Source organism: Sebastes umbrosus, chromosome 8, assembly GCF_015220745.1.
Source record: "Sebastes umbrosus isolate fSebUmb1 chromosome 8, fSebUmb1.pri, whole genome shotgun sequence".
Lineage (NCBI taxonomy): Eukaryota > Metazoa > Chordata > Actinopteri > Perciformes > Sebastidae > Sebastes > Sebastes umbrosus.
In genome coordinates, this window is record NC_051276.1 from 16139974 (window position 1) to 16158602 (window position 18629).

Genomic DNA, 18629 nt, shown 5'->3' on the forward strand with positions numbered 1-18629 from the left:
GTCAAGATGACTGAAAGAGTAGCCTGCGCAGACAGACAGACAGAGAGACAGAGAGACAGACAGAGAGGAGGACTCTGAGTCCGGTTAACGGTGCTGTTACCGAACCTGCGAACAGAGACACGCAGCGATGAGACATGTCACCTTTACTTCAACATAGCAGCGTGGATGTGTATCAATGGATGTAGTACGTCGAGGGCAGCCTAACCTCGCTGTTGTCGGTAAGATAAAAGCTAAACTAGCTGAATGCTAATGCTGTTAGCTGATTAGTAGTTTCACATTGGTGAAGTGAGGCTGGTTGCCATCGTTACTAGAGGCTGTAGAATAACCTAACAACAGTAATAACATGTCGAGCTTTCTATAATAGCAGAGGAGGGTAATGTGGAGACGCTTTGTCGCGTCATGTCTGGTTTGACCACAGATAAACGGATCAAAGGCTATTGGATCACACTATTAATGCTTTTAGTTTGCCTGTTGTTTTGTCTGTGTCTTAAGGGGAGAGAGTTTGTAATCATGATAGATGATAAATGCATTTACAACAACATGCTTCACTGCTATGTCTGTTGATCAGTCAGCAGCCACAAACACACAACATATACTCAGTTGGATGTTTTTTAAGTTCATTGAACTGAAGCTAATGCAGTCTAATACAACAACCCTGCAGCAAATCATACTTTCATGAAGGTTATAATGGTCAGTTTTTTTGTTGAAACTGTTTTCGAGAGGTGTTAACTTAACTTAAGATAGATAGATAGATAGATAGATAGATAGATATATAGTAACTTTATTGATCCTGAGGGAAATTCAAGTTTCCAGCTTCACAGTTCCATAGTGCAAAACATGTTAGTAAAAAGGCAGTAAAAAAGTTAGTAGTGCAAAGTACAAAAAAATATACCAGATATAAAAAATACAAGGAGATGAAGAAAACTGAATATAGTTCAGGGTAACAGCTTTGATACACAACTATTAAAAAGTGAATATAGTGCAGAAGAGACTGTTAAAAATGAGTATGGTGCATTATTATCTGTCCTGCAGACCGTCCTCCTTTGTCCCCCCCTCCCTAGAGAGGTGTTGTACAGTTTGATGGCTCGGGGGACAAAGGATTTCCTGAGTCTGTCTGTGGAGCACTTGGGGAGCAGCAGCCTGCCCCTAAATGATGGTGATTTTGGAGGGTTGTGGTTTTATGCGGTTGAATTGTATTGCTTTATATTGAGGGATGTGTGTCTGATATTTTGTCCACAGTATTTATATCAATGAGGGTAGATACAAAATCTCAGAATAACACAATACACTTCAATATCACATCACAACCAACTACCGCCTCCAATATGACCATAATGTTGCATCAGCACCTTTCAGTGTTGAGAGAAGGCAGTGGGTATGAAAGAGTTTTTAAAAATATTGGTTTTGGCTAAAGAGAACCTAAAATTGAACTTGAAAGTAAGGTCTGATGTCACACAGAATAGACTCTGATTTATTTAGCTATTTTTTTATCATACAAATTACTCGGTGCACTACTCGGTGCAGTGGTTAGCACTGTCGCCTGACAGCAAGAACGTCGTAGGTTCAAAGACATGCAGGTTAATTGTTGACTCTAAATTGCCCTTAGGCGAGAGTGTGAATGGTTGTCTGTCTCTATGTGTCAGCCCTGTAATAGTCTGGCGACCTGTCCAGGGTGTACCCCGCCTGCGTCCAATGTCAGTTGGGATCGACCCAAAATAAGATAAGCGGTTACAGATAGTTGATGGATGGGTGGATGGATGAGTATCAGTTATTTTGGTGCAGACCTTGACCATCTTAGTAAGAACACTTTTTATACCAATGGATAAAAGTATATATAAGAATTTTCTCAATGAAAGATCTAGGCTATAAAACATTACGCATATTTATCTGTTATCCTCATGCCTTGCTTCCTCGCCTATTGTTTTTACCTGCCGTTTCTTTTTTACTCCTCTCCATCCAAAGTCATCTGTTGTGCTTCCTTTAACATGATGTTGTCTTTTCAGAAACAAGATGATAAAAAACTGGGGTGTCATCGGTGGGATAGCTGCTGCGATTGCAGCTGGAGTTTACGTTTTGTGGGGCCCAATTACAGAGAGAAAGAAGAGAAAGAGAGGTAAGAATCAGTGTGACAAAGTGACACACAGATTATATGTAGGGGGCTGGTTGTTAAGCAGTAACTGACAATGACTTGTGTTTTCTTTCAGGTATGGTTCCTGGTCTGTTGAACTTAGGCAACACCTGCTTCCTGAACTCTTTGCTTCAGGGTTTGGCAGCATGTCCGTCCTTCATCAGGTGGCTGGAGACGTTTTCAGGCTCGCCTATGATCCAGTCGTGCAAAGACAACCGGCTGTCCACGACACTGCTTCAGCTTCTCAATGGTAGATAAAACCTGTGTGTGATAAACCACCAGAATGTAGTAGACTTGTAGTGTACGTTCATATGTTGACAAGGATGATGTCTGTTTCTGACAGCTCTGTCCAGTGATGAGCCTGGGGAGGAAGATGTACTTGATGCCGGGTGCCTCCTGGATGTTCTTAGACTGTACCGGTGGCACATCAGTTCATTTGAAGAGCAGGTTAGTCAATAATACTGTTAAGTGGTATTTTTTTGATATTTCTATATATAATGTTTGGTGCAGTGTTTTATTGACAGTTTTCTGTCTGTGCTGGTTTATCCCCTCTCAGGATGCACATGAACTGTTTCATGTCCTCACATCTTCTCTGGAGGAGGAGCGTGACCGTCAACCCAAAGTCGCTCACTTGTTTGACATGGAGTCTCTCGAGGTAAGTCATCATCTACTTGCTTGCATCATCTCTAGAACCGCACACAAATATCTACTGCATGCCGACGCCTCTGCAGTTCAGATCAGCACTTTGGAGCACATGTGTAGTCTGGAGGGACGTTCTTGCGCTTGCCCTCTAACACCCTTTGAAATTTAAGTCAATATCAGTATGTGAACTGTAGCCAGTGTTGTAGAAGTGTCAAAAATGACAAATCTGGTACTGCGCTCCCAGTTATTCTGTGTGTATGTCTTTGTTTTATACCAGAGTCTCCCTGATCAAGATGAGAAAAGTATGGCCTGCAGAAGTCGAGGTAAGAAAAAAAAATGAATAATGGAGCCTAGAATATCTAACCACAAAGGAATATATTTCATCTGTATTCACTTTTCATTTCACAGCCCCTCTTCATCCAATACCAAGTCCTTGGAAGTCTCAGCATCCTTTTCATGGTCGTTTAACAAGCAATATGTCATGCAAGCGCTGCGAACAACAAGTGAGTTTGTTTGTTTTTTTTTGACAGGGAAGTGACAAATGATTTTGTACTTTTTTTTTAAGGTGATTTATACCTCTGCTTCGCTTTTGTTTAGAGTCCGGTGCGGTATGACTCATTTGAGAGCCTCTCCCTGTCCATCCCTTTACCTCAGTGGGTAAGCAAAAATGTCAGGAACACATGAATATTAAAAGTTATTATAGTATTACCACTTGATATACCTTTTTGTTCTTCTGTTTGTCTTAATTTGATCTGCATTTGTCCTCAGGGTCGACCTATCTCTCTGGATCAGTGTCTTCAGCATTTCATCTCCTCAGAAACCATCAAAGAAGTGGAGTGTGAAAACTGCACCAAGGTACATTCACTGCTGTATCTGTCCTGCCAAATTCTGGTAATCATATTGTTAAATATGTAATTCACAGAAAAACATAAACAGGAAACTACTGTGACAAAACCATTTGCATTCATATGACTGGTATATTTTACACCAGAATGGCCGGCATGTTTCTTTAAAAAGATGTATTTTGCTGATTTTGTTTCATTTCTGTTTGGGATCATTTCACCTCAGCTTCAACAAGGGACCACAGTAAATGGGCAAGTTCTGGAAAGCCAGAGGACAACATTTGTTAAACAGCTCAAACTGGGAAAGGTAACTGCCATTTATATTTATCATGTCACTATTAGCTGATAATTAATAGCCTAAGATGTTAATCACTAGTTAGACAATAGGTACACGGCTAAAGCTTGTTTGTGTCCAATTTAGGGAGAGAAATGTAACAGTTACAATGTTAGGTAGATCAAAACTTCCCCTCATTTCTTAAAGGGTAACTAAACCTGGACCCTATTTTCCCAAGTGACTAATGGGGACAACAATTTTTTTAACTGGTCCAGTTGAGGGTTAAAGCTGTAACCGGCAGCCACAAAACAAGCTGCGAGGGCACCCTGACCGGTCTGCGGCTACGCTGCCCCATACGCAACAAACTGCCCACAATTTGGCCCTTGTCAAAGTCGCTCACATCCTTACACTTGCCCATTTTTTCTGCTTCCAACACATCAACTTCAAGGACAACATGTTCACTCGCTGCCTAATATATCCCACCCACTGCCAGGTGCCCTGGTAACGAGATAATCAATGTTATTCACTTCACCTGTCAGTGGTCATAATGTTATGGCTGATCAGTGTATTCCACTATTGTCTTCTGCCAACACGTCACCTCGGGAGATTTCAGAACGAGACTTCTTGAGCGAGACTCTTTCCATAATGCCAGACAGTTATAATAACAACCAGAGCCTGTCATGGCAAAAACAAGCACTTTTAGTGGACGTAAATGATGGTGCCATCTTGCCCCAATAACATCATATTGCAGCCTGTGAGCAGCTGCCGTCTACAGCGCTCTCCCTCAATAATGGACCAATTTCAGAAAATTGTTGCTATTAGTTAAACACAAAAACATGGGGAAACCGGGTCTAAGATGAAAAATACCTAAGTTACCCTTTAATGACAGATGTTCTAAAGCTTTATGTACTGTTTGTCCTCTCTCTGTCTAATGTTTTTCTCCCTCTGGTAGCTCCCCCAGTGCCTCTGCATCCATCTACAAAGACTGACGTGGTCCAGTGAAGGAACCCCCATCAAAAGACAGGAGCATGTGCAGTTCACAGAGTATCTATCGATGGACCGCTACAAACACAACGCTTCCACACACAGAAGTCAGCGGATCAAATGTGCTCCGAGCCCCATAAGGGCAGAAAACTCAGATGATTCCACGGAAAAGCCCTCTGCTAATGGCACTGGTATGTTGTGTAAACTCTGTAATATCATTCTGCTTCACGTTCAGTTTGTTTTTGTCATCATACATGTCAAATATTTTGTTTTCCAGAAGCGGAGCATCGTAACAACAACAACAAACCTTTTTCGAACGGAACATGTTCATCTTTGCTTCTTCAGTCTCCTGGTGTGACCTCACAGCTCGGCCTCACATATGACTACAGGTAATGTCAAGGTGCAACAACACAAGGAACTCATGCCTATCAAGCTGTTCAGTGTTGAGGTAGAGCCCATCTATATGTTTTCTGATCATAGCGTCTTTCCTTCCAGTTCTACAGAGTACCTTTTCCAGCTCACGGCTGTGCTGGTTCACCACGGTGACATGCACTCAGGACATTTCGTCACGTACCGCCGCAGCCCATCCTCACCCCGCACTTCCTCACCTTTCAGCTCCCAGTGGCTTTGGGTGTCAGATGACTCGGTGCGAAAAGCCAGCCAGCACGAGGTGCTGTCTTCCAACGCCTACATGCTCTTTTACGAGAGAGTCCGAAGACTGAACCTCGCTCTGCGCTCAGAGGAGTAACCGGAAGCTCTCAACCTAACAGCCTGACTGACTTCTGCCTTTCCAGTCAAACTGTCGCAGCTGTGTGTGCCAGTTACAAAGCGGTTACCATCAGGTGGATTATGACTTTGTGACAATGAGACCAGAGAGGAAAGCCATCCTAGAGTTACTGCGGAGGTCATGCATCACGGATCACAGCAACACGTTGAAGGTCGTTGAATGATCCAGAGTAGGAGGCTCTCAATCCCAAAGATTATGGACCTGCAGGATTTTTAGTCAGACATCGTGTAAACTACTTTGCTTTGACACGTGTAACAATTTCTGTCATGCAACATTTTGGCTTCTATGGGACAAAAAAACAGGAACACTTGACAGTATAGTGCACTCTAAAGTAATAGCCCTGCAATACATTGTTCATGTGTGAAGCTTATTAAGTCGACTAAACTCTGTGGCATTTTTATGAAGCTGTAGTTGTTCCTGTTGTTTTGTCCACTGCCTGTACATTACAGACACAGAAGTAGCTAATTAGGAATTACTGGAGATGTTACGTAGAAGTTGTTACATATTATGAAGTCAAATAGTTCTGGTTCTCTATCGTCTAATCTAATTTGCCTAATCTTTCCCAGCAGTGAACGTAAAACTATTGGAATTAATGTTTCAATTGACATATTTAAGCAGTTGAATTTGATATTTTTTCTACGTTTCCAATAATCCTTACACTGTCATGATGTGCAGTTGAGGTTAAAGTGCCATGTAGTCTTTAAAGCTCGAGATTTTTAACACATGAAGCCATGTGTGCTGCAGCTGATGTGAACACACTATGATGCATCAGAGCCATTTGGACTCAGTTCACCAGATTATTAACAATAATCTGCTCTCAGTTAATAAAGACACAGTGTGACTGCAGGTTTTTGGTAAAGTAATCCTGAATATGTTTAATTCTGTGCAGCTGCCACTGCTCCTACCAAACCAACTCAGTCAAATTGAGAAATGGCATGGTGCAAAAGTCCCTCATTAATGTTTGCGATTTGCACTAATGTAAATTCATGTGAGATTGTGTGTATTTGTGTGCAATCTGTAAAGGTGATTGTTTTCAGGTATTAAAAACAAACAAACATGCACTGTAGAGTTTTATTTGTTTAGAGCAAAATAATGATTTGCTACTTGAGAAAACAGTGATGTGTGCCAGCAGACACACTTAAGATCAAGCACCCACTTTTTGAAGCGTCCTTAATGAAAACACTGAATCTCTGGTGAAGCATGCGGCCCCTCTATTTCCTCTATAGAGATAAGAGGTACATTTTTCATAAGAATAAATGCAATGCATAATTTAAAGGGGTAAATGCTCCTTAGTGCTAAAGGCTGACAACATAATCTTTTAGTTTACCATTTACAGATAACTGGCAACAGCCGAGGACGGATTACAGTTTTTTGCGATTGCTTACACAAAAGGCCTTTTTCACAGAAAACATTTTGACTTGTCACAGTAAGAAAAGCACAGTTGTACATAATGAAATGAATGATGGATGAATTACATTTAGCTGCTTTGACTTCAGGGTTGATTTGCATGCTGGCTCACTGTCACACTCACTGGGACTCCACTGGAGCGGAGCCATCATTAGTGTTATAAGTAACACCAGTGCTCCTTCTACTATGACGAATCCAAATGTCTGCTGTGAAAAAGGCTACTAAGCCAAATAAACACACAACACTTGGAGATAAACATCTCACTTCTACATCAAAACACAATCAAAACCTCACAATCCTTTTTCAAAAATGGCATTTTTGCAACAAAATGATACACACATTCACCATTTGAATTACTCTTTCACAGAAGCAGTAACACTGCTGTCTTTAGTATTTTGTATACCTTTTGAATTTTCTCATTCTGGGAAAGATTGTTCTAGTAACGGTACATCTACTCACATTTCAATTAACACAAAAAAGTAGAATAACAGTACAGTAATCAATACAATATGTTACTGTAAACTAATAAATAATAACTATAATAATAAAATAGTATTGTAAGGGATGGTGGATGCTTTTGGATCCCGTCTTCTGTTAAGGTCTGGCCACATCACCAGCAATGTCAACCCTGGTCCTCTTCCTCGTCCTCCTCCTCTTCCTCTCGCTGTCACTGCCTCTGTGTTGAGCTTACCTGAAATCTATTTGTAGTGCTGAGGCTCAGACTGATTGGTTGTTTTCATGTGTGTGTGTGTTGCCAATTCCAGGTATGGTTTGGCAAAGTGTTTTCCCAATGATTGCAAGAGATTTAATTCTTTAAAGTGTGTGTCTTATGTAAGAAACAGTGTGTAGGGTTTTGCAAGAAGTGTGTTGCAGAATTTGCAAAAAAAAGTACAAAGCAGAAAATGCATTTGCACTGTGGGTGCCTTTGTTTAAGGTATGGTTATAAAAGTTAAGGTTTTGATGCTTTTGTCTAAGCATTCACTTTTAGTGTGTAAGCAATCACAAGACTGTAATAGGTCAGCAGGTCATTGACCATAATAAAAAAAGATTTATTTTAACAAATTTGTGTATCTTCTTTGGAACAGCACACAACTCTCCTTCCAATATGTTCATTTGCAATCAACTTACAGTGCCCCATTGCTCCGTCAGAGTACATGAAGAGTGTTTCTGTAAAAAGTGCTCATTCTCCAGAGTCCTAGTTGATGTCCTCATTTATTTCACCTTGTGCTGTCATTTAGTCACTCAGATTCAGCTGCATAAACAAACACATTTTACATTTGGGATATTTGTCCATGTGACAAGGACAGCAAGAGGCTTGTCCTTGTCCATAGTCAGAGGCTTCTTGGGCATTGGCCCCAATAGCCCGGGTGATAATCCACACCTCATTTCTTTCTGTCCAGTAGGATGCGTCTAAAGGTGAGGTTGATACGAGGCAGGAAAACCTTCTTGCGAACAGGAAGGCTGTGGTACCAGAAAGTGTTGGTGGGTGAGTTCATGAGGAGCAGGCTTCCATGAGCGAGCTCCAGCTTCACGGGGTCAATCTGTCGGCGGCTCTCTTTTCCACGAGCGTCTCTGTGCCGGAAGATAAAGTCTCGCGGTGCTCCCAGAGAGACAGAGGCGATGGGACAGAGGGGGTCCAGCTCCTTCTCGTCATCACGATGCTCACCCACGTGATCCTGCCCGTCTTTGTACCTGGTGGAGAGAAGAACACGTTCAGCAGGGAGACAAATGTCAAACTGTGACCTTTACAACTTGTGTTCAGGACTGTCTCACCTGTTGACCAGAACAAAGTTAAATGTTTGTCCAGTTGTTTTTGTGACAGCATCCCGAATATATTCCAAAGTTGGAGTCCAGGGGCAGGCTAAATGTTTCACTCCAGAATAAGTGTAGGTTAGACCTGCATCTCCACATGCGGCCCGCTTTCTCGGTATATTGTGCATCTTTCCAAACACGTGGACTTTTGATTCTTCCCCTGGAACAAAAACAGCCACGATCATTCAATGACACTGCAACGCCTGGTCATAACTTAACAGAAAAAGGTTTGATGTTGTACCTGTTGCGTACACCACCTCCTCCTCCAGCTTATTAAGAAGGTGGTCTGCTTCCTTTTTGGAGAACAGCTGAGCATAATCACAGTCTAGTCCCTCTGCCTCTATTTTCTGCCAGGGAACAGGATGAGAGAACTCGTCTTCCTCATCCTCCTCCTGCTTCATCCTCTCATCATCACTCTCCAGTTTGATCTTCTTCTGTGGACTTCTGGCATCATTAATGCAGGAGCGTTTATTCACAAACTTCTCCATTGCTGTGACCTGCTGTCTGTGGCACTCTGGGGAGCTCAATTTTAGGATTTTTTTAAAGACCTGGATGATGGAAAGAAGAATGAAACATTAATTGTGTAATTAAATGTGGAATAAAGCATCTTTAGGGTGGGTCTGCATTGAGTGGATTGATTTATTATACCACATTTCTCCCCATATTTGATTCATTAAATAAAAGGCAGGGCTGCAACTAACAATTATTTTATTTATGAATTAATCTGTTAAACTATTTCCACAACTAGTTTTGTCTATATGTTAGAAAACAGTGGAAAATACCCAACACAATTCAGAGACATATATTAAAACAGTTAAAAATTAAAACAAATATTCAATTTACTGTCATATAAGACAAAGAAAAGCAGCAAATCATCACATCAATAATCGACCAAATTTTTTTTTAGCTCTACAAAACGGTGTATAAAACAGCGAATATCTTGAAATTTTGCATTTATACAATAATATTACATCATAACGACCATAATTGAATATGTAACAATATATCATATATGTAACAATATACCAAACATATCATATATGTAACAATATATCACATATGTATCAATATATAACAATATATGTAACAATATATCATATATGTAACAATATACCAAACATATCATATATGTAACAATATATCACATATGTATCAATATATAACAATATATGTAACAATATATCATATATGTAACAATATACCAAACATATCATATATGTAACAATATATCACATATGTATCAATATATAACAATATATGTAACAATATATCATATATGTAACAATATACCAAATATATCACATATGTATCAATATATAACAATATATGTAACAATATATCAAACATTCTGGTGCTGTGTAACAATATATCAATATATAACAGTATATCATAATATAACATAACGAAAAACAGTTGAGAAAAGGTATATTTCTCTCAGATGAATGCTATGTGTTTTACCTTCCAGAAAACAAACTGTAGAGAACACCTGGCAGCCGTTTGTCTTGAACAGCGCTCAGCTCATTATCATAAATCTGTGTCGTCACTTTATTTTAGCGGGAATACTTCAATCCCAGACAGCGTGTGTGAGAGTTTGTGGTTTCCTAGGAGCACAACGCGGTTTTAATCTTACATTAGCTAGTAAATCAAGTCAATTCGTTTACGGAAAGTTTACCGCCAAGGTGTTTCTCAAGAAAATGATCGGACAAAAAACTATTAACTCATTTTTTTCTCCTGTCTCTAAAAAGAGAGTTTCTGAGGAGATAAAAGAAGCCGAGGAGGATGATAAAGACCCGGTGAGTTCTTCAGTCTGTCAGCTAACTTTACCCAAATGTTTAGCTTTTAATGTTAAAGCATATTATTAATATTTAAACATCACTTACAGTGCACTTGTGGGACGTTTTCAGAGGGATTTGTCGTAGTGATGTGTTTGTCGCGAACGAGCCGGTTCTTTGAGCCGGCTCTTTTAAGTGAACGATAAGAGCCGGCTCCCGCCAGAGAGCCGTTTTTTTTTTTTCTTTTATTAATTCAAGGCAGAATGATAGGATGATCTTCTCCGCGCCACGGGCACTCCATGCACTGACTGTGATTGCATGTTGTGTTAATGACGTCCGTGCGACCAATCAGGTGATGACAGACAAGGATCATACGATCAAGCAGGGAGGGGCGGGGGTACGCGGCTCGCTGACGGTCTACAGGTACAGAGCAGGAGGGAGAGGAGGAGAGAAAGAGAGGAGTGTGTTGCGCAAATAGCAGACAAGATGAGTGACAGTCTGAAATGAAGCAACATGTAAAATGATGGTATACTGGAAATTATAAGGTTTAGTATAAATATGTTGAATAATTTAAGTGATATATGTGCACAATCATAGGTCAAAACAGCGCTAAATTTGGCTGAATTATAAAAGGCAGAAGTGGTAAAACGAAGAGTCGTTTGGGAGCCGAAAGAGCCGGCTCTTCTTGGTGAGCTGAGCCAAATGATCTGGCTCACTAAAAAGAGCCGGAAATCCCATCACTAGTTTGTCGTTCAGCATAACCTAAGCTGCGTTCACGAGCACCGCTGTGTTCTTGTTTGTTTAAAAATGTTGCACACAGCTACCACAGAAATGTCTATACTGCACTGTCGACGGTTTTTAAAGCCAGTCTCGCCTGCAGCTGCATGCTTCTTCTCACCCGCTTTGTGTTTTGCAAAATACACTAAAATCTTGCAGAAGAAGCAGAAGTCCTCGGCGGTGGAGCCAGAGCCGTGCAGCCCACGTCCTGCTCCTCTCTCCCCGCAGCAGCTCGACAGGATGGCCCGCAACAAGAGAGCCGCGCTGGAGAGGCTGTCCTCCGCTCAGACACCTCCAGGCTTTGGGGACAGCTGGAGGGAGGGACTGTCGGGAGAGTTTGGGAAGCCATATTTTAAACAAGTGAGAGAAGTGAAGTCACATATTATTGCACATGAATCTATTGTTTTTTGAACAGTTTCAATAACTTCATATATCTCTGCCACAGTTGATGAGTTTTGTGTCTGAAGAGAGGAACCGCCACACGGTGTACCCACCTGCTGAACAAGTCTTCACCTGGACTCAGACCTGTGCCATCCGAGATGTAAGTTTATGACACCTGTGACCTGTGCCACTGTGTCTGACACCAAAGTATAAAGCATTTAATATTGAAATAAACAGAACTATTCAAAACAGAGGTTGCGAAGTGCTTTATGGAATAAAGAGAATAATTTAAAGAGACAGAAGACATTATATAACATCAAGGTGCATTCATGTGTACAAACCTCAAGTTATAAAATCAAGAAGTGCATTTTAAGATGCATTTTAAAGATTGGCACAGATTTATCTTTTCTGAGACAATAAAAAAAGTTCCGCACAATCAACTGTAGTTTTCAGCATTGACGAGCCAGAAAAACCTGCTCTGAATACCTGAGGTTACTTGTAGTGAGGACACTAGTCCTTAAAGCTATTTTGGGATTAAACATAAACTTAAGAATGTTAGTGTGCATGGCAGTATAAGGGCTAATAAAAATAATTTCTGTTTTGTCTCAGTTAGAGGGACTGTTTGTAAGAATCAGAAATGCTTGTTAACAGCGACACCTTTGGTCGTTAAGTCAACGAAAGTCGGTGTCGGACTCGCGCTTGTGCTCGCTCTAAATAGACATGAACGAGCATCGCTCAAAACAGTGAGGTGACACACGTCAGCTAAAACCACAATATCACTCTATATTTAACCTGCTTGGCAGTAATGTTAGCTGATCAGATGAAGGTCTCTACATGAATCACTGCTGATCCTAGTGTTGGCTTTTCCTGCTTCAGCCTCCCGACCGCGGCCGGAGGGAGACACCGGCACCCGGTCGGAGACGATAACGTTTCTCGCTGAGGAGCCCCGTCACTTCACAAGACACGGAAAACCTTGTTTGTCTGGAGGAGCTGCAGCAGTTATTTCTGCACAAACGCCCACTGTACATTCACTAGATATTCTCAGAGCTACTAACTCTTCTGCAGTGTGTAGTGATCGCGCATACACATGAGGTGGAGCGAGCTGAGTGAAAGCAAGCAGGCAGGCAGAGGAGCAGAGACTCCGGCCCTGGAGACCAAAGCTATGGTCTCCCCCGTGTCCTCTGACCGCGGCCAACACTGTTTTGCAAAACGGGCTTCACTAGATATAACTTTGCAGTTTTGGTGCTTCCCTGTAGTTTGTGTTGGAGTCTTGTTTGAACAGCGTAGCCACACGTGAGCGTGCATATGCAAGCGCGTATGGGACACCGACGCAGGTGATTTATTCATGTAAGAAGTTACAAACAGTCCCTTTAAGTTGTAGAAAATTGTGAGACATGCTTTCCCTTCTTCTCTCATTATTGCGAAATGAACTCCGACAGGGTGAGCAGGACTCTGCCGGTCTTGAATCACCCTGAAGGGGTTTATTTCGCAATTATGACTGGCTTGCTGTACAATATCCCACTTATTACACCGCTACTTACTAAAGAGATCAATAATTTGATACAAAATATTGATTTAAAAATGATTTTATTGCTTCAGTAAATTAATTAAGTAATATGAAGTAATTGATCAGAGTATTGAGTATTCAACAAAGCAGAGTAATAAAGCAGTATTGTGTCTTGTTTCATAGTTATTTTGACATACGTTGACAAACATGTTTTAGCGCCTCACACGTGCTAAACAGACAACAAGCCGCCTACACAACCCAGCAGGCGCTGAGGACAACACATGGAAAATTAATGTGCTACCGAAAATGGAAAATCAGATTGTGTGTGTGCTACATATATATCTAAAGCTCTATGCAACTTTAGGGTTAGTGGCACAGAATTTTGCATCACTTTAGATCTGTCTCTGATTCCAGGTCAAAGTGGTGATTCTGGGCCAGGATCCATATCATGGTCCTAACCAGGCCCATGGATTGTGCTTCAGTGTCAAAAGACCAGTGCGTCCTCCACCCAGGTTAAAACCTCTTCAGTATCTGTGCCTTTGAACTAGTCAAGCTTTAAATCAGATAGTGTGCTGCTGTCCTTTGACATATTTATCTCACCTTTGATCCTTTTCATTATTAGTTTGGAGAACATGTACAAAGAACTGCTGTCGGACATTGAAGGCTTTCAGCACCCTGGACACGGAGATCTGACTGGATGGTCCACACAAGGTATTTTTAAAATGCAGATTGTTGAATGTTTAAGCACAGTTGCACAACAAGGGAGCTGTTGGTCATTGACTGAGCTGCCGTCTTTGTAAAGAAGATTTAATATCCTTTCATGTATTATCTACCTCAGTTTATGTTGCTTGAATATCTATGCCTTGGTTTATATCATTACCTATATTTTTGCTAAGTCCCGCCTACGGCGCATTTCTATTGGCTGAGTAGCCTGTCAATCAGTCCTCCGTAGCAGAGGTAAATCGTCTCCTTTTTCTGTTGCTCCAGAGAGTTGCGTGTCAAGTGAGCTGTTACAGTAGTTGAGCTACATAATTAGTACGGCACAGTTTGGACATTTTGGACAGTGAGAGCCTGTGTGCGTCCATTGAGAAAACCACACACACACCCAAAAGGACACTATACTTCATGTCTGAAGTGTATATGTGCACAGTGCGTGAAGTTTATAATAAAGTCCACTGAAGACAAATCCATCTCCAGAGCATTTTTACTGATGTCCCACGGTGATTACCCTATCCTCCCAGCAAAGTAATATTCAAGAGCAGATCGCCTTGTCCGATTTAACATATGGTCCTTCGAGCCGGATAGTGGTGGTTTCCGTGGAATGAAGATGTCTTCACAACGGTACACAGATGTGCGGCCCAAGCGTCAGGTACGTCCTCCAGCCTACCTGGATGATTATGATGTCACCCTCCATGGTCTGAGGCAACCGCCGCCACCTAACTTAAGTCGCACTGTGCACCATCAAGCAGTAGAACAGCCACTACTCACCAGAGAGGGTTGCGCCGAGATGACGCCCCTCACTCATTGGCAGAGGTACAGCCCATGGAGCACCACGACGGATGAGCCGAGTAACCAGTATGCTCGCGGTGCCGAAGCTACTCCGAGTCCTGCATGGATGAGCACAACTGAGGATGCCTATGGCATGCCAATGTCGTTCCACCATCCAGCTACAGCTGCTTCACCTGAAGTGCTAAGAGCTATTAGGCAGCTTCAAGAAGAGAATCAACGTTTGCAGATAACCATGCTGGACATGAAACGTCAAATAAAAGCTAGCCCTCCTCTACCTTCTCCACACCCTCCTCAGCCGGTTCCGCCACCACGGGTCTGGTCCCTCTCACAACCTGAGCAGCCACCTCAGCCAAACAGTCTGCTTGTGCCAGCAGTCAATACTGGCCATGCCCTTCGACCTCCAAACAGAGATGATGAGGAGTATTGGCCACTACCACCGCCACCAGTCGTGGATGAGGATCAATTATCAACCCAACCACCACCGATGGACCTGGTGAGTGACCTAACAGCCCGTATTCGCAGACTAGGAGAGAAGCCGCTCCCAAGCCCTGACTACTGGGACTCAGACAGTGGTTCTCAAGCATCAGACGAGCCAAGGAGGAACAGAGAGGAACAGGATTACGCACAACACTCCAACCGACCCGGCCGCCGGGAGTGCTCATCACCAAAGCAGACCACCACTCAGTCTCGCCACTCCCCCTCACCCCCTCGGCAGGAGAGGACCTACCGAGGACCGAAACCCTCTATACCAAAGTTCACCAAGGAGGATCCAAGGGAGTTTGCAAGACTCAAGATCAGTCTGGAGAACATTCTACCTGAAGACGCAACAGAGAGATTTCAATATCAGGTGCTCCTAGACCATTTGAAGTTTGAAGAGGCCCTGTTAATAGCAGACTCCTACAGCAACTCCCGCCATCCATACAGTGACACCATGGCCTCCCTCACCTGCCACTACGGACAACCACACCAGCTGGCTTTGCAGCGCATTGCAGACATGATGGACGGGCCCACTATCCGCAGTGGTGATACAGCAACCTTTAAGAAGTTTGCCTTGCACATCAGAGCTCTGGTAGGCATGCTAGACCAAGCTGGTCTTGGACCCAGCTCACCCAGCGACAAAATTGATCATTCAGGACACTGACCATGACTTACGACATCCCGGATCAGAACGACTGTTTGCCGAGATTCGGTGTAGATACTGGATTCTTCGAGGGCGAGAGGCCGTCAAAAGACAGCAGCGTACCTGTGTAGATTGCCAGAGATGGAGGGCCAAACCTTCCATTCCAAAAATGTCTGACTTGCCCAAATCCCGTCTGCGTCTCTACCAGCCAGCATTCACCTCCACTGGAGTGGACTGCTTTGGGCCTCTCCAAGTTAAAGTGGGCAGACGGAATGAGAAACGGTGGGGAGTCCTGTTTAAGTGCATGACGACTAGAGCAGTCCACATAGAACTCCTGCCCAGCCTCGATTCTGATTCCTTTCTTATGGCACTGCGGAGATTTATCGCACGGAGAGGAAAGCCTGCAGAGCTTCTGTCCGACCAGGGGACAAATTTTAAAGGCGGAGATTGAGAACTACAAGAGGCGTTCAGAGCTCTGCACCCTGACCTTCAAGCACAGCTGGCGAAAAGTCAAATCAGGTTCGCATTCAACCCGCCAAGTGCCCCTCATTTCGGGGGGACTTGGGAACGGGAGATAAGATCCATCAAGACCGCCCTAAATGCCACTGTGAAGGCACAGATTGTCACCGAGGAAGTGCTTAACACTGTCCTCATTGAAGTGGAAGGAGTCTTAAACTCAAAACCGTTGGGGTACGTATCTACAGATGTGGCAGACCCAGAACCCATCACGCCAAACTTGCTCCTCATGGGGCGGCTCGACCTGGCAATGCCCCAAGCCGTCTACCAGGAGTCGGAACTTCTAAGTCGCCGTAGATGGAGACACTGCCAAGTCCTGGCTGACCAGTTCTGGAGACACTTTGTGAGGCATTACTTGCCTACATTACAGACCCGCTCCAAGTGGTGGAACGACTCAGAGAACCTCCAGTCAGACACAGTGGTCATGGTCGTTGACCCACAACTGCCGAGGGCGTCTTGGCCAGTTGGACGAGTGAGCAAGGTCCTCCCAGGAGCAGATGGACGAGTACGTGCAGCTGAGGTCAAGATTAACGGCAAGACGTATATGAGGCCGGTCGCACGCCTTATCAAGCTCCCTTGCATTCCAGACGATGACATTGACTAAGTGAATCTTCTCCTTGATTGCAAATATGGGCCGCCATATTTGGGGGCGGCTGTAAAGAAGATTTAATATCCTTTCATGTATTATCTACCTCAGTTTATGTTGTTTGAATATCTATGCCTTGGTTTATATCATTACCTATATTTTTGCTAAGTCCCGCCTACGGCGCATTTCTATTGGCTGAGTAGCCTGTCAATCAATCCTCCGTAGCAGAGGTAAATCGTCTCCTTTTTCTGTTGCTCCAGAGAGTTGCGTGTCAAGTGAGCTGTTACAGTAGTTGAGCTACATAATTAGTACAGCACAGTTTGGACATTTTGGACAGTGAGAGCCTGTGTGCGTCCATTGAGAAAACCACACACACACCCAAAAGGACACTATACTTCATGTCTGAAGTGTATATGTGCACAGTGCGTGAAGTTTATAATAAAGTCCACTGAAGACAAATCCATCTCCAGAGCATTTTTACTGAAGTCCCACGGTGATTACCCTATCCTCCCAGCAAAGTAATATTCAAGAGCAGATCGCCTTGTCCGATTTAACAGTCTTGTCCATCTGTGATCTCGCTCATCAGGTGTATTGTTGCTCAACGCTGTGTTGACCGTCCGAGCGCACCAGGCCAACTCCCACAAAGACAAAGGCTGGGAGACCTTCACTGACGCTGTGGTGCAGTGGCTCAGCAACAACCTGGAAGGCCTCGTCTTCATGCTGTGGGGATCGTATGCTCAGAAGAAGGGAGCTGCTATTAACAGGGTCAGTCTGCATTGTAAAACGAAACCAAAGGTTTTTATTACGTTCATGCTTCTAAGTTTATGTTCTCTCTGTTTGTAGAACCGCCACCACGTCCTGCAGGCTGTGCATCCTTCTCCCTTGTCTGCTCATCGAGGATTTTTTGGATGCAAGCATTTCTCAAAGGCCAACGAGCTGCTACAGAAATCCGGAAAGACTCCCGTTGACTGGAAGGCACTTTAAGATGTTATTCCTGAATGTTGGTTAACTACATACCAAAACCCACCTATAAGCTTTCACAGTTTCCTGTTTTCGCAAACAGTTTGTGCAGAGATTTCTTTATGAAAGAGTTCATGTTGATACACTGAATTTTCGGAAATGCCTTTTTCTCAAATTTTTGTTTCAACATTGTAAATATGTTTGTGTTTCTTACTTTTCTATTGAAAAGTTGGTTCTATTAAAGTGGTTTCAAAATGCGGATGTTGTCTATTAATGTCTTTAAATTTGCTCAGTGCAGTCTAATCTAAAATATACACAGTTATGTATATTTATGTATATATATATATTTATATATATATACTGTATAAAATAATACAATATATATATATATATACTGTGTGTGTATATATATATATATATATATATATATACTGTGTGTATATATATATATATATATATATTGGTAATAAACTAATTATAAATAAGTTATGATAAATAATAAATGTATATATATATATACACATATATATAAATACATATATATATATGTACACATATATATATATATAAAATAATACATATATGTATCTATATATATATAGATATATAGATTCATATATATATA

At 42.4% G+C, this 18629-nt stretch overlaps 3 protein-coding genes across 7 annotated transcripts in view; 2 read left to right on the plus strand and 1 right to left on the minus strand.

Annotated features, from left to right (window-relative positions):
* The window catches only part of usp30 (ubiquitin specific peptidase 30), a 7256-nt gene extending 226 nt beyond the window's left edge, over positions 1–7030 (plus strand). The window contains exons 1-13 of one of the 2 annotated variants that reach the window (XM_037778023.1): positions 7–218; positions 2004–2113; positions 2205–2378; positions 2472–2575; positions 2685–2783; positions 3048–3093; positions 3179–3273; positions 3368–3427; positions 3539–3625; positions 3839–3919; positions 4839–5061; positions 5148–5259; positions 5366–7030. In XM_037778023.1, coding sequence (XP_037633951.1) covers positions 2011–2113; positions 2205–2378; positions 2472–2575; positions 2685–2783; positions 3048–3093; positions 3179–3273; positions 3368–3427; positions 3539–3625; positions 3839–3919; positions 4839–5061; positions 5148–5259; positions 5366–5618 — 1437 coding nt within the window. In that variant the 5' untranslated portion in view covers positions 7–218; positions 2004–2010 and the 3' untranslated portion in view covers positions 5619–7030. Of the gene's footprint in view, positions 1–6; positions 219–2003; positions 2114–2204; positions 2379–2471; positions 2576–2684; positions 2784–3047; positions 3094–3178; positions 3274–3367; positions 3428–3538; positions 3626–3838; positions 3920–4838; positions 5062–5147; positions 5260–5365 lie in introns of those variants that run through there. The other variant, XM_037778022.1, reaches the window with a different exon arrangement.
* A 998-nt stretch (positions 7031–8028) lies between these two features.
* alkbh2 (alkB homolog 2, alpha-ketoglutarate dependent dioxygenase) lies at positions 8029–11680 on the minus strand. 3 transcript variants are annotated; one of them, XM_037778029.1, is made up of 4 exons: positions 11547–11680; positions 9118–9424; positions 8838–9036; positions 8029–8756 (listed from the first exon to the last, which is right to left on the minus strand). In XM_037778029.1, exons 2-4 carry the CDS (start codon positions 9362–9364, stop codon positions 8447–8449), a joined length of 756 nt encoding a protein of 251 aa, XP_037633957.1. In that variant the 5' UTR covers positions 9365–9424; positions 11547–11680; the 3' UTR covers positions 8029–8446. The 3 variants fall into 3 exon arrangements, with proteins under 3 accessions (XP_037633957.1, XP_037633955.1, XP_037633956.1); XM_037778027.1 differs by lacking the exon at positions 11547–11680 and adding an exon at positions 10757–10927; XM_037778028.1 differs by lacking the exon at positions 11547–11680 and adding an exon at positions 10335–10466.
* On the plus strand, positions 10530–18263 carry unga (uracil DNA glycosylase a). Of its 2 annotated transcripts, XM_037778026.1 has the most exons (7): positions 10530–10669; positions 11585–11785; positions 11871–11966; positions 13728–13825; positions 13936–14024; positions 17631–17809; positions 17888–18263. In XM_037778026.1, the coding sequence occupies exons 1-7, from the start codon at positions 10571–10573 to the stop codon at positions 18026–18028; spliced, it is 903 nt and encodes a 300-aa protein (XP_037633954.1). In that variant the 5' UTR covers positions 10530–10570; the 3' UTR covers positions 18029–18263. The 2 variants fall into 2 exon arrangements, with proteins under 2 accessions (XP_037633954.1, XP_037633953.1); XM_037778025.1 differs by lacking the exon at positions 10530–10669 and having other exon boundaries at positions 11410–11785.
* Positions 18264–18629: the final 366 nt, after the last annotated feature.